At 37.9% G+C, this 15,089-nt stretch overlaps 1 protein-coding gene across 2 annotated transcripts in view; it reads right to left on the reverse strand.

Moving 5' to 3' along the window:
* Nucleotides 1-4,746: 4,746 nt before the first annotated feature.
* NLN (neurolysin) overlaps nucleotides 4,747-15,089 on the reverse strand; it is a 92,622-nt gene continuing 82,279 nt past the window's right edge. For both annotated transcript variants that reach the window (XM_081053156.1, XM_081053155.1), the window contains exon 13: nucleotides 4,747-7,769. In XM_081053156.1, coding sequence (XP_080909282.1) covers nucleotides 7,635-7,769 — 135 coding nt within the window. In that variant the 3' untranslated portion in view covers nucleotides 4,747-7,634. The remainder of the gene's footprint in view (nucleotides 7,770-15,089) is intronic.

Below are 15,089 nucleotides of genomic sequence, written 5' to 3' on the forward strand. Positions count from 1 at the left end.
TAATCTTACTTTAAATTGGTTGATGAGTTATGAAAGAAGCCAAACCTTTGAGAGCACTATGTATCTTGCATAGACATTTTAAAAAGGCATTTACTTTTAGGAGTGGAAGCATGTAGTTTGCCCTTATTCGAATCCTTCCAAACCTCTTATTTAACCTGTAGGCGTTAGAGTACTGACTGATTTAAAATGGGATGTTGTAAGAAAAACCCTCCAAACCCCCACTCTCAAAGTAAAAAACACCGAGAACATTGCCCGTGGACTCACTGGTTACGTTGCTGGCCTCACACCTCTGTTGCACTCTACTGGGATTGGAGATTTGCTCAGAATTTTTCATGCATCTAACTAGTCTTTTGGAAGAAAGAAAGATGAAGGGAAGGGAGGACATGAGAAAAAGATGCTTCAGATGGCTGGTTAGACCGCAGAATGTAGCTTATCTACTAAAGAATTAGTGACATGAAAATAATAAAACAGAAAGATTGAGCTCTGTGAATCAAGAGGTTCTGTCTTCATTTTAGATCAAGTCACCATTAAGCTAATCCTATTTCCCTATTCTTAACTAATTTAGAACTAGAAAAGGAAATGTAAAATTGAGTCACCTTCCCAAATGGCTTTAGAAGTTTTCCTAACCAGGGATTCCCCAAAGCAGAAAAATGTATTGGGGTGTATGAGGGCTTAAGAGATGAAGTGTGAGATATTTCTCTCTTGTCACCTGATCCCAGTTGGAAATTCACTGGCTGTGTTGCTGACTGAACAAAACAGAGCATAATAGCCTCTGGCTGGAGATTTTATAATTGAAGCTGAGACCGAGTGGGCCATGTGCATGTTCAGAACAGGGATGGCATTGTGAATTACAACAGAAGTCCCACTTGTCAGTCACACAAATGTTTAAGACCACAGAAAGACATCTGATTTGGGACAGGGATGACAAAATGGAGCTTTTGGTTTCCTCCACTTTGCCCTGATTACAAAGGGACTGATGGCTGCTTTGTTCTGGGAGCAAGTCTTACATTCCTTTTAGGACCTACCGAATCATTAATAGAGAAAGAAAATTCCTGTCTGGAATTACTCCTACTACTTTCTGAAAGAAGGAACCTTGTCCTCATTACCCAATGCGGAAAGAAAGCAATATAAATGATATCACAGCCAGATTTTTTGCTTTGTTTGCTAATCATCAGTTTTCCTCATTTATCTTTAGTGACCACCTCAATGTTAAACAATAGTAGTAAACAGTATTAAGAAACATGGCTTCAGTTTGACAGTGTCAACATTTAAAATGGTTCTACCCTGTAAACCAGGAATTAGACTTTGGAGAATTATTTAACAGAAAAGAGACAGTTATTTAACAGAGAAGCTGACAGATGTGGAAAAGGACATATTCACAAAGATAATCTTGGCAGCACTGTTTGTAATGTTCAATGAGTGAAAATGACTTAAAAGTTCATCAACAGAAGATTGACGAAATAAATTACTGTACCTTTACACAACTTACGGGATGTATGTTTAAAGTCCAGTTCCAGTCTTTGTCTTAAAACCTGGAACTCTGAAGTTTTTTGTTTTTTATTATCTGCTTAAGTAGTTGCTATATAGGGGAGTTACAAAGAATAGGTAGTAAGGGATTGAAGAGTTGGGTGCTTTTCCTTTAGTTTTTATTAGTAGTAATGGAAAATTATTAACAGTGATGGGAGATGGAAAGAAGGAATCCTGACTAATTCTGGACCATCTCTAAATAGCTCAATGGTCATCTTAACAGCCTGTTTCCTAGAATTATAGGATGAACCAACGCCTCTTGGGTATATTCTACTTACCAGGTCAAAAGAGTCCCACATCATTCCTCTTAAAGCTAGAATTTTATAGCCATGTGATCACAATGCATACAAATGGTTAAAGTGAATATTTTCATCTCTCGCTTGTGAGTTCTTTAACTACAGGGTCTAAGAAACTTCTGGATATAACAAAGATGGAAGAACACCATTTATTCCCCCTGTTGACCTGCTGAAAAGAGAAAATCAACCATTTTGTTAGAAATAAGTCTGTGGTGTCAAGTGGCATGGTAATCTTAAAATTGCGTGGCACAGAGCTTTAATTGTACAGTGGTCAGCCAGTGTGGGGGAAAACAACATAAAAGCTTTTTATACATACTTTTGTTTTATACCTTATCTCAACGAACTTATTACTTGCCTTCCTCATTACACTGTGATCAGCTTAGGTTCAGGGTTGTTAGTCATTTTTGTATCTTCAGTGGCAAACACAATGCCTGACAGATAATGGACACTTTATAGTCTTCAAATTGAATCCAAAACCAAAAGTTTGACAACAAATTGTTTAAGACAGCAGTTCTTAAATTTTTCTGATTAATGCTAGGGATCCTTTCCCTAGAAGAAATGCACATATCTGTGTACACGAAAATTGCAATATAATTTCAGGGCAATCATGGACTTTCTCTCTCCCTTTCCTAGATCTTCTAGGATAACACAGATTCCAGATTAAGGAATTCCTAGGTTTAGAATATAGAATCAGAGAGAGAAGTGATCTTTAGAAACATGCCCCGCCTCCCACTATTTCTTTTACAAAAAGCACACTTCTTTCATCCACCTCATACAAACTCTTCCAGAACACTAAGGAGAAGGGCCCCTTCCACAGACGGTGTAGAAAGAAAGTATCTATGTAGTTTTAGATCCATTTATAAATGAGATATTTTGCAGTTATTGTAGAAAAATGCATCCTTATAGCAAAAGGTAATTTTAAAGAAGGTAAGCTTATTTAACAAATATTTATGGACTATTCACTATGATTCAAGGCCTGTAGAGAACGGGATGGAAACCATCACTTGAAGACATCACATTATGGTGCATACTCAACCGGGTATTTGAGTTACATTCTGCCTCTTGTATATGTGTGATGAAGACAGTGGTGGGGGGAATGGGCAACTGTAAATTCTATAAAGGAAGAAAATGAACCTTTATTCATTCTATAAGAATTTTTGGCTTTATTATGGTCATATAGGACTGTTAAGCTCTCATCTTCAGTTACCACATTACCCATCAGAAGACTGATAGTAACCTCTAGATAAGCACTGGCTGATCACAGATGAGGAGTAAGTTAATGTTTAAAACAATGCTTGAACTATAATCCTGCAGTATGAGGGAGCTGCAACCATCTAAATACCATTTCTAAGATCCAGCATGTAAATGTTTCTTTCACCTGAGTAACATTTTGCTGATCATCATTATATATTTGTTGCATCTTAAACTCTGGAGGAGACCTCAAAGCTGATCTGGTAGGAATGTCTACTCCAAGGATGAATCCCCTTGTACAAACACTCCTGGCAGCCACACGTTTTGTTTGAATACTTATTAACAGTAGTAGCAGAATGCATCTGTAATCAACAATAATTATTAGAGACTGCTTCCTCATACTGAACTAAAGCCTACTTATATTTTCCAACCATTTCTCAGAATTATCCTATTCTTTCTCCCCTCTCATTCAAAGATTTGAAAAGAGCTATTTATATTTCTGAATTTGTCTCTTGAAGGAACTTCCCTAAGTCTTTTATGCATTTCTCTTGAGAAGTATTTTCAAGGTCATCACCCTCCTGTTGACTCTTCCAAACACTGTAATACTTGGCCAGTCTACTTAAAATGTGACACCTAGAACAGAACATGATATTCTAGCTGTGATTGATCTTACCACACTGAAGTCCAGAGGGATTATTCTTTTGACCTGGACATTCTTCCATCAATACCCTCTTATAAGGCTTTCATTCTCTCCTATCGCCCTCCCCAGGTGTGCTGTACTGTGGGCTTATGTTAGAATGTGGTCAAATAAAACTGCCAGGTCTTTTTTCCTGAGTACCACTATCGAGTCAGGTTTCCCCTCCTTTTACTTTGGCAATGGAATGTGCCCAATTTCACCTTAAATTTGTCTCAGCACTGAAATAATTTTAAATCATAATATCATCGTATTTAACCATTCTTGCTCTTTATAAATTTGAAAATACTTTCTATGGACTTTCTCGTGTGTTCACCCAAAGGACTAAAAATTCCCCCCCCCTCCCTTTAATGTGAATCATTATTCAACTCTCTTAGGTTGTTTCCATAGCTAGGAATCCACCTGGCTAACAATTACCCAGTCGTATCCTCATCATAGCCACAAAGATGTCAATAGAGATGTCAAGTGTCTTTTTGGATTCAGTGAACATTGTGCTTGTAAACCAGTCTTGAAGCCATATAATTTCTCTGACGACAAATGCTAGAGACATTTTATCATGGTAGTTAATTTTTAGGTGAGACTCCAGGTGCTATGAAATAAGCACCTAAAACGTGTGTCAGCTCATGAGAGCAGAAACAAGAGATGCAGTGTCGTGTTCACCTCTTCCCTTTTCTTGTACACACACAAGACCAGATGCATTGGACCTGTACTTTATTTGGAAAGGAAACTACGAGGTAAATTCAACCAAATAAAAACTCAAGAATCACTTACTGGAGAGAGGTATGTGAGGGGCTGGGTTGATTATCTCAATTTTTCAAAAAATGTTTGACAAAGTCTCCATTTATAGTGTTATTGTGTGTATGTTGGAAAAGACTACATTGATATAGTATTTAGATTTTGTAACCTTTGTTCTTTGCTTTGATATAGTTGGTACTAGATCACTGTTTCAGTGGCATTTTCCCAGTAAGGATGACTGAAAAAATAAACTTTGGACATTGACTGTTTCAAGGAAAATGGAAGCATGTATGTCTTTTTTTTGCCTTTATTCTCACCAAATATTCATAAGAGAAGGCATATTCAATTTTGAGAGGCTATCCAATTTCAGATGGGAGATGCATAACTGTAATAATGTTGTATTGAGGGAAGAAAGAAGCCTTGGTCATTGCATCTAGTCAGATGAAATAGGGTTTCTCTTTTAGCACTCCGTGGGGCTCAGTTAACTATGCCTAAACCCAATTTTGGGGGTATTTTAACTCCATTTCCTTAAGAACATGTCAAATTCTTGTGCATGATAGAAATGAAAAAAATGAAAAATGGTCATAAACAAAGCAGTTGACCCACGGAAGAGGCAGGATTACTACACACCTTCATACACAAAGGTTAAAGGCAAAACAGTAAAGGAGAAAGTTAAGTCATTCTCTACTACTTAAGCCAAGTACAAAGTATAAGTACAGATCCTATCAATTTTTTTTAAAGAACTATTTTCTCTAATTTGGTCTCTTACACCATGCAGTTTGTCAAGTCAAAAGAGCTACAGATATCCATTTTTGTCATATTAGTTTTAGGAAGGCAAGACAGGCGTGAACAACTCTTGAACATAATCTTGTTATTTTAGGGAACAAACAACATTTCTGTTAGAGGAACAAAAATCTGTATTAGGTGGTATAACATCAGGTCTTTTCTTTCTCTTCTCTGTGGCATCTTAAAGTTAAATCCTTCGGCATCGTGTCTACTATATATTAATATAAAATGACTAAGAACTTGCCCTTAGCAACATACTGATGTCTCCCCCCAAACCTGAAACAAGCCTAAATCTTCTGGATCAATAACCAAGAGAGATTTTATTACATGTGACTCAGTCCATAAATCTGAAGTGTAGGTTGTCCAATGACAATTTTTATAGTTATCCACCCTTCAGAGTGCCTCACCAACACTCTATGCTCTGATCTGGAAAAAAAGAACAAGCAGATGGATGGCCACATTCAAAAAGGCTTCAAAAAATAAGTCCTTAGTTTTGAATTATGGTAGAGAATATTTTTGGGTACTTGATTTTGTGGCTTTTCCTTGGTAGATTTTAAATATTAGTTGTGGACCCTAAATAAAAAGCATATCACAGAGCTTTTGCTCTCTTATGCATTTCAGTTTTCACATTAACGTATGAAAGAAATGTTTAAATTCGTTCTCATGGATAATAATGCAACTTTATTGCGTGCAGCCTTTTTCACAGCAAGTATTAGTTTTTCCATGTGAAATAAGATTTAAAATGATAAAGTTATTATTAAGGAGACACATTAGGCAATAGAAAAAGCTGAAGAGAGTTTTTGTCTGAAACTAGAAAACAGAACAGTCTGGGGGGAAAAAAAGATATGAGGAAAGTACACAGGTTGCTAAGACCAAAAAAAGAGCTTTGGGGACCAGAGGCAGTGACCTTGAGTGAATGTGGGGGAAAAAAGGGCCAGGCAATTATCTCAGTCAGGAGGGTCAGATTTCATGTGGATATTTAAGCTGCTTGCTTGACAATAACCATCTTAGAATTTTCTTCTGTGTCACCAAAGCTCTTGATTTTTCCTGCTGTCTATAATTTTATTGTGCAGCATAATATATATATTTTTTATTTAGCACAAAGTCCATTTGGACTAGAGAACAGAAAGGTTTTCATTTTGTCCCTGGCCAGTGAAGTCATACCTCAGGTACCCAGTGGGAAATAACAGGAAGACTTATGCAGAGTACATTCAAAGTTTGTTTTTTTGTTTTTTCATTTAAAAAGTTTTCTTGTCCAGTTGTAGTTTTCTTATTGTGTAGACTCCTAGAGGAAAAATAAGTACTGTGAGTTTACTGGTCTGCTGCAGAATTGGAATTCAGGCCCATATTTCGTTGAAGAGAGATCCCAAGGTTCACTTCAAATAAAAATCACCAGACCAAAAAGACTACTGAAGAGCCACCTCCCCGTGGCTGAGTTTAAGCACACGTGTAACACTTGGGAGCAGCTGTCCTAACGCGCCTCTGTCCAGAACCCACTCTTCTGGAGTTTCTGAACTCATGCTCTGCATCAGCTTCAGCTCTCTAAATAGCCATTTGTGACATGTGTTCCCGCCACTTTGGGAGGAGGTCAAGTCCCACCACTTCTTAAAAACTGAAGAAGAGATACACTTCCTTAGTGTTCTTACTGGCAAATATGCCAAAACACTGACAATCTTGTATGCTGACATGGAAGGGAACCTTTAATACAAGATACAAAAACTTGCAATGTACATTGGGCTAGTTCAGTTAAAACTCATACTGTTTGGTACCCTTGGACTGGACGTTAGACAGAAAAGACAAACCCAAATGGAGGAACATAATTTAAGTGTGGCAGAAAGTTGGGAATCACACGACCTGAAACTCAATGATAAATGCATTGCTGAGGCATATTCCCCTGGTCCTGAGGTATGTAGGCAAAGAGGTCACACTTGACTGTTAGACAGAGTCAAAGTTGATGCAGAGCTCCCAGAAAATATTTACCAGAGGAATATGGTGATTCATTTATGTCCAGAAATCCCAAGTATAAAACTGCATGATATAAGAAGGATCAAATTATGTAATGTATATGATTCAATTTAAAAATTCTGAGCCTTCTTACATTATATTATCTACATTACAAGAGTACAAAAAAATCAAATTACATTCATATGAAACTTTTATAAAAAAAGAAATCAAATCTATTTTTATGAAATTTTATAGTACAATTATTTTCGAATGGGCCTCTTCTTAGGTCACAGTATTTATAATTCCATTTACAACTGTGTAAGTTTTCAACTCAAACAACAAAAGGCAGTCAATAGAAATCTAAATTTTCACTTGCAAAACTCCCTTCAGTTTCCAGGCCAGTGACACATGGTGGTGTCGACTTGTCCTCCAGACGTGGATAGCTACCAAAGAGCCCCAGCCTATGGAGCGTGCAGGCCTCTGCTCATTAAGAACGCCTTTTGGTTTGGCTCACGTTCCAAGAAATTCTGGAGCATGTCCATGCCGTCCAGAGATCCCCCAGGTTTCAGGATTAGGTTTCTGTATTTCATTCCAACCTAATAAAATAAAACATCATGCCTAATAATTCACGGTTATAGCAGTTTTCCAAATCTCTAGATGCAAAAGAGAAAGGGGAAGGGGTGAAGAAAAAGGGACTTCAACTTCATTCTGTCTGGATATTCTCTTGTGCTGGGCCTGCAGCGCTGTGGTATTTATTTATTTTGGTAGCTAAGAGATCTGAGCTTAGACCTCCAGTCTCCTATACTTCCCTTTATTACTGTCTTGTCTCCCTTGATTCTCAGCGGTGAAATGACAATGTGAGCAAACAGACGCACAAGAAATAAACAAATGGAATACAGAACAGGTTCCTATTTGTTACGCCCTTTCAAATGGATTTCAAAAGGGTTTACAAAGCAAGTGTTCAAGAAGGCCACAAGGAGGGGTTCCGTGTACCTGGAAATAGTGACACATCTATGGCCCACATGACTTCTGATCTGTTTTTATGAGGGGCTCATAAAAAACCCCTATTCCTTGGGAGAAGGTGGCGGGCGAGAGGGCATAGGACAACACCACAGTCCCATGGTGCAGGGTAAGACATTTCTGTGGGCCCAACGCTGGGAATGAGGACATTTGTCAAGTGTTCTTTGAGGACCAGATCTGTAATTTTAAAACGTATCACAGTTTCGCTGTCTTTATTTACATTAACATAGGATTCGATAAAGTGAAAGAGAAGCATTGTAATTCAATATTAGTGTTATTCAGTATTTTCACTTCCTTTTCAGCATTCTTTTAGGGAAGCAAGGCAAGACAATTCAGTGAAGCATAATTCTAAATACACACATAAAAGAAATAGTTCACAGAGTAATAGTCTTAAATTTATAGCGATTATATTATTTGATCAATAGGACTAAGAGCCTTTCTGAGTACAAGAACAGCTAGAGAATTTCCAGAGACAAAAGTAATACAACTTTTGACTTGTAACAATGATTCTGCTTGGTATAACCATCAGAGATCAGTCTAGTCAAACTGTTCAGGAAAATAAAACGTGGATGCATGGAATCTACCAAGTTAGATACAAAACTATTTCATGTTCTACAGGGTCATAAAATTAAAACTTTTGGGGTTATCTTTTGGTTATAAACAGATATCATCTGCCACTTATTAATCATCCACAGGCTAACATCTAACTTTATAGTCTGGGCCCAAATCAGGAGTAAATAATTAGCTAAACAAAGTTAACTTCTCATAAACTCTAGGGCAATAGAGTTTGACGAATAGAAATAGAATGTGAGCCACATACATAGCTTAAAATTTTCTAATAATCACATTTGAAAAAGTAGGTGAAATTAATTTTAATAAAATATTTTATTTAAACCAGTATATCTACAATATTATTTCCACATGCATCAATATAAAAAATTATTGAGATTTATTTGTTGTTGCAAGACTCAAATGTGTTTTTTATATTTACGGCACATCTCAATTCTTCAGTTGCACTAGTCACATTTCAAGTGCTGAAGAGCCACAAGTGGCTATCAACCTAAAATCTAAAATGTGAGTGATGGCTATTCTTGTCACAGACTTTATTATTCTAAGAAGTAGCAGATCAGAGCTCTTCAGCCCAATCACAGTTTACCTCCTTTTCCTTTCACTTGCTGCCCAATGTGTCTAAATGTGACCAGTGTTAAATTAGTGGGGAGAAGGTAAGGAAAGACTATATTGTCTGAGGGTAGCAGTATAGGAAGAACTTAGACAATGTGAGCTAAATTTATCTGCAGAATCATAAAAATTGTTTACTCCTTTTATTATGGAAAAATTTAAAATATTTACTAATAGCAAAGAAAACAGTATCATGAACTCTCATGTACCCATCATTCAACCTCAGTAACTAATATTTATCTGCCCAAATTCTTAATGCTCACGATCTGTGAATCTTTTATTTATTAAAAATAATTTCATTATATAAACACAGGACTATTCAGGAAAATCTAAAGTAGAAAATAAATCACCAAAATGCTGACGTCTGACCAAGTATTCTCATCTTGTACAGAGACCTGTAGTTTTAGGTGGTAAAGAAAAGCAAGTCTTTGATGAGCTATGTAGCTGCGTGGTGTTGTGAAAAGTCAGCTCATGCCTCTTCCGAATGGGCAAGCCAGTCAGAGCAGGCCCCTGTTTAGTCTCACAATATGTGGCTCAGTACAGCTCTAGTCCTCCTCCGCTCAGAGCTCCAAACAAGTTGATTCAATTTCCTGAATTACAGAGCAATGGCCTTTTAATAGTTTCATTTCCTTTGCAATGAAGTTTGGAGAAGAGTTTAAGACTCGTTTTGGTAATAGGATCTTGCTTTTCTTAAAAAAAAAAAAAAATTAAGTGAATTTTTTGTGTCTTAGGAAGGTACCAGCTTCTGTGGGGGAGAGAACAGGGCTTGGGAGACACATGCCACAGGTGAAGGAGTCTTTGTCATAAGTTGTTCTGCTTTGTTTATATAGTAAAGAAACTTGAACTTCGAGGAAAGCAGAAATGGAAGCTCTAAGACAATAACTAAAATTTTTCATGCCAAAAAAAATTCTTCAGGAGGATCCGCACATAGTAAGAGCTCCTGTGACCTATTCTATGAAGGAAGATCACCATCAACCACCTCTGTGGTTTTTCATTCTGGAAGATTAGAGGGGATCTTTTGGCAACTATGCGCGTCCTCTCTAAAGCAAGATCAGGCCTTCTGGAGTCAGGCCCAGGTTTGAATCTTGGCTTCATCCTCAGCTATGTGATCTTTGGCCTTGGTTTCCTTACCTGTTCATTGGGAATATGCCTCGCTCACTCAGTTGATGGGGAATTAGAGGTGATGATTTCAGCACATTGCCTCCTCCCTACCATAATACCTGGCACGTATAGTGGTATTCAGTAAATCTTAGTCATCTTTCACTCCTTTCATTTCCTTTTCTCTCACACTGCCCCTAAGTTCAGTTTCTCCTAAACAGTTCTGGGAAACAAATGCATTCCTGATTTGGTATTTCTTTAAACTTAGTTGTGTCTCCTAATAGAGCTAAAAAAAAAAAAGAGAAAAGGAAAAAGAAAAAAGCACAAGAGACTGTACCTCCACTATTAGTATGAAATAGAATATATAATTCAGTGGGACTATTAAGTAGGAGAGATAAGGCACTCATTTTATTTAAGAATATGTGTCTTTTATTTGAGGTAATACTTTAAGAGCAATCGTAACTATGTGAATGAAGGATGTCCATCATCTATCAGTAATGAGAACATATAAATAGGAAACAGATCGGGTCTCCTGCTATCTCTGGCATCTCTGAAGCAGCACATGCATGTTCCCACTGCCTCCCCACCCTCCCCATTTCCTCCTCATTGTGATTGACTCTGGGGAGTAGAGCCAGAGTCGCCTCCTTCCTACACTGAGTAACAGGCAGCAGGGCAGAGAGCATGCACCCAAGGACAGGGCACCTAGCAGGCGCCCCGGCCTGCTTTCAAAGTGGACTTTGAAACCTTTCCTTCCACAGCCTATCTGTCAACGCCTTCCCAACAGCACACCCTTTGTTTTCTATGAGGGTGGAGAGATGGTGGGTGGAAAAAGAACACCTTTGACAACAACGAAGGAGGGAGAGAGTGAAAAGACTGGTGCTGGTAGTCAGGGCGATGAAAATTAGAACAGTGGTGGGAATCTACACTTGATTAGAAGAGGCCTTCTGGAAACCTCAGGCAAAGTTTCAATTTGTGAGGATAGAAGGATAAATCTTTATTTAAGGGGAGGGAGGAGATCAGAGGAAAAAGGTACTCTGGGTAGTAGTATGCATTAGGGTAGTAGAGGAATGGAAGCAGATGGGGGGCGGGGAGGAACTATCAGTTAAGTCCAAAGAGGTATCCATTTGTAACAGTGATAATTAAATGTAACAGTTTTGAAGCAGAGGACAAACACAAAGATGAAGAAAACAGTTTCTGTTACAGGGCCTTAGGATCTAGGAGGTGAGATACAGAAGTACACAATTAACAAGGCAGATTATTAGGACTAAGAGAAACACAAAGAAGGACTGTAAGAATATAAAGGCAGAAAAACCGCTTTCAGCTGGTTGGGATTCAAGAGTTAGAAGGTCTGGCCTTGTAAATATTCAAGAAGTAGGTTGGAAATCAATCCTATTTCCTTCCTTGTCCTTTAAATCAGGCAAAATCTAAGTCTGTTAGAAAAGGTTGAAGTGTAAGAAAAATCAGCTTTGGGGTGGTTAGGACAGGAGAGCTGAAGCAGAAGTTAATCCATTTGTAAGGCCCGTCAAAACAGGAAATTTCATATTCTCCCTTGACAACATATTATAGCAGGAATTGGACCTCGGATTCTGTTTGAAAAGTACTAGAATACTTAGCTTTACATTACACATTCTCTGTCAGGTAATTCTTTTTCAGGTTTAACCAAGATTCTTCATGTTTCTGTCTTTGCATGTAAAATGTAACTAGTTCCTTATGACATTCTATGTTAAAATATAATGGTTATACTTTATCTTGATTTTCTTGGTATTCCTTTCAGCAGTGATGTTTAGTTGTGTTTCTCCTTCATTGATGGAAAAAACAAAGCTTAGCAATTTCTCTAATGCAAAAAGGATTATTCTAGCTTAACAACATAATTGCCTTTGAATCCACAATGTTTATTACCTCTTAGGAAAATTTCCCACAATGAAGTTGCCTTATAAAAAGAAATGGCCCTAGTTAAATGCCCCCATTTTTTCAACCCTATGATTAGCTGCTGGATTTTGAAACTATATTTGGTGACCTTAAAGCTATCCTTAACGAGCTCTTAGAGCTTGCTGGAAAAGTGTAATCCCAAGCAGATCCTTTTCCCAATTATTTAAGGGATCACCTGGAGAAGTAAAAGATATGTCTGATAATGAGACTTCTCTATAATCCACAAGAAACAGACTTGAGATAATATTTAACAAATAATTAAAACAGTTAAGCTATTGTATCTACTTACTATGAAGAATATATAAAACCAGAGGTAGCAAACTTTTAGGCTATTATAGGTACAGGGCCAGTTCTAACACTTTGATAAAAACCCTCACAAACAGAAGGGAAACAATTGTACCACAGAATATTCTATTGCTACCATTTGGGATTCAGCAGGCTAGAGGTTTACATTTGATCCTTCCTATTGCTGTTTTTCCCAGGTGAGTGACACACGTTCTACAGTTCTACTTGCTAAGAAGTGGAGTGGTTCTCAGAAGAGACTCTGGGCTTTGCAGGATGGCAAGAGGTTACAGTGAGAAGGCCTCGGGATGGTCTTTTGCTGATCCCAATGACCATGACCAATAATGTCCACAATACATGATCTTTCAGAGCGTGGGGACGAAGAATAGCAGGCACTGACTCCTTGAAAGACCATCCTGCTATCTTAAAATGATCCAAAGACACCAGGGAAGACAAAGGCCTTGAGACAATGAAGTCTGCATGACATTGGGATTGCTCTGATTCTAGTGATTTCAGATCAAATACAGTATTTGATCTGAAGCCATAAAAATTCTTTCTCTTCATCACAACATAAAAATTCTTTCTCTTTATACCATAAAAATTCTTTCTCTTTATACCATAAAAATTCTTTCTCTTCATCACAACATAGTTGTAAGAATGACCTAAGTTTTTTTGTAGAATGGGATTGTTATTCCAAAGTATTAATTTTTAATAAGTGATATTTGAATTGTGTAAATTGGGTGTTATTTTAGTGCAAACATTTCTAAAAAACAAAAACAAACAAAAAAAATAACCTGCCACCAAACTAAACAGACAGTTCACGGTAGGAGGAGATAAAATGTCTATTTAAAAAGCTGTTCCAGTATCTGCCATAAAAGAGTGTAAGGGTGAGGCGCAAAGGGACTCTGCTTGGTCACTGGAGCCACATTCACTATTGTCATGACAGCAGGGGAGCAATAAATGACGTGACATTCCAGAGTATTTGATAAGAAAAAAAAAAAAGAAGGGATTAAAGGCAGCTTCATGTCGTAAGACGAGCAATAATATCCAGCACTGTTGGATCCAGAATTTTAGTAAACCTGAAAACTGTTTTAATATCACAAGTAAACAAGTCCAAGTAGTTGGTAATCTTGTTTTCTCCAAGTTCAACCCAATTCCTTTGTTTAAATTATGAGTAGTCTGGCTCCCTGCCAAACTGTGAAGCTGGAGAATGGCAGGAAGTACATAGAAACATAATGGCAGTGTTGCTTCTGCGGGACTTGCAAGTTCCTTCCCCGGGATGCACTGGGATCAGTACTTTGTACCTGGGCTGTTAACCTTGGCAGCTGGAAGAGGAGATGAATGAAGAGGCTTCATTGAAAGAAGTACTGTAGCACTTATGCCAGGAAGCCTCACCAACTAATAAGAGCCAGTAAGAGGTCATAATCATGCCTTTGTATACTAAGACTTTGTGTTTCTTCAAACATTGTTTTCCAATGTCTACAGTAATACATAGTCTACGTAAAAATAAGAAAAAGCTACAGAAAAAGTACAGAAAAATATTTAATAATCACTCAGAACTTTACCACCCAAAGATAACAATTGACAACATTTTGATGTACTTTTCCCCTACACATATGTTTTAAAATAAAAGTTACGGGGTGGCCGGATGGCTCAGTTGGTAAGAGCGCGGCCTCTGAACATGGGGTTGCCGGTTCGACTCCCACATGGGCCAGTGATCTGGGCCCTCCACAACTAGATTGAAGACAACGAGAAGCCATTGAGCTTCCGGAGGGGTGGCAGGATGGCTCAGATGGTTAAAGCGCGAGCTCTCAACACAAGGTTGCCAGTTCAATTCCTGCATGGGATGGTGGGCTGTGCCCCCTGCAACTAAAGATTGAAAACGGCAACTGGAATTGGAGTTGAGCTGCGCCCTCCATAACTAGATGGAAAGACAATGACTTGTCACTGATGGGCCCTAGAGAAACATGCTGTTCCCCAATTTTCCCCAATTAAAAAAAAAAAAAATTGCATCCTCTGGTATATAGTATTTTATAATCTGATTTTTTTTCACTTTGCTTGATAGTTATGTTAACCATTCCAGACATAAGAAAAAGCTTACTGAAGCCTTTCCCCCAAGCCCAGGTTCACTCTTCTGTTTAGAGGATGGAAAGGTCACTTTTGGTTTGGATGATGTGGAAGACTTCATAAATGACTGGCCACTTGAGAAGAGCTTTTAAGAATGGAAGGGTTTCTGAGAATCATAGACAAGGAAGACGTGCATTTTAGGGGGAAGAAATACAGTGAATAAATTTGTGAAGATGGAAAGATCTACACGAACCCAGAAATTTGGCTGACACACAGGGAGTTCTGGGAGGTAAGGAAGGAATCTGATTGCGAACCTCAGGGCAGTGAACAAAGAGAGGAAA

The sequence above is a fragment of the Rhinolophus hipposideros genome (assembly GCF_964194185.1).
Source record: "Rhinolophus hipposideros genome assembly, chromosome: 7".
NCBI classification, from domain to species: Eukaryota; Metazoa; Chordata; class Mammalia; order Chiroptera; family Rhinolophidae; genus Rhinolophus; species Rhinolophus hipposideros.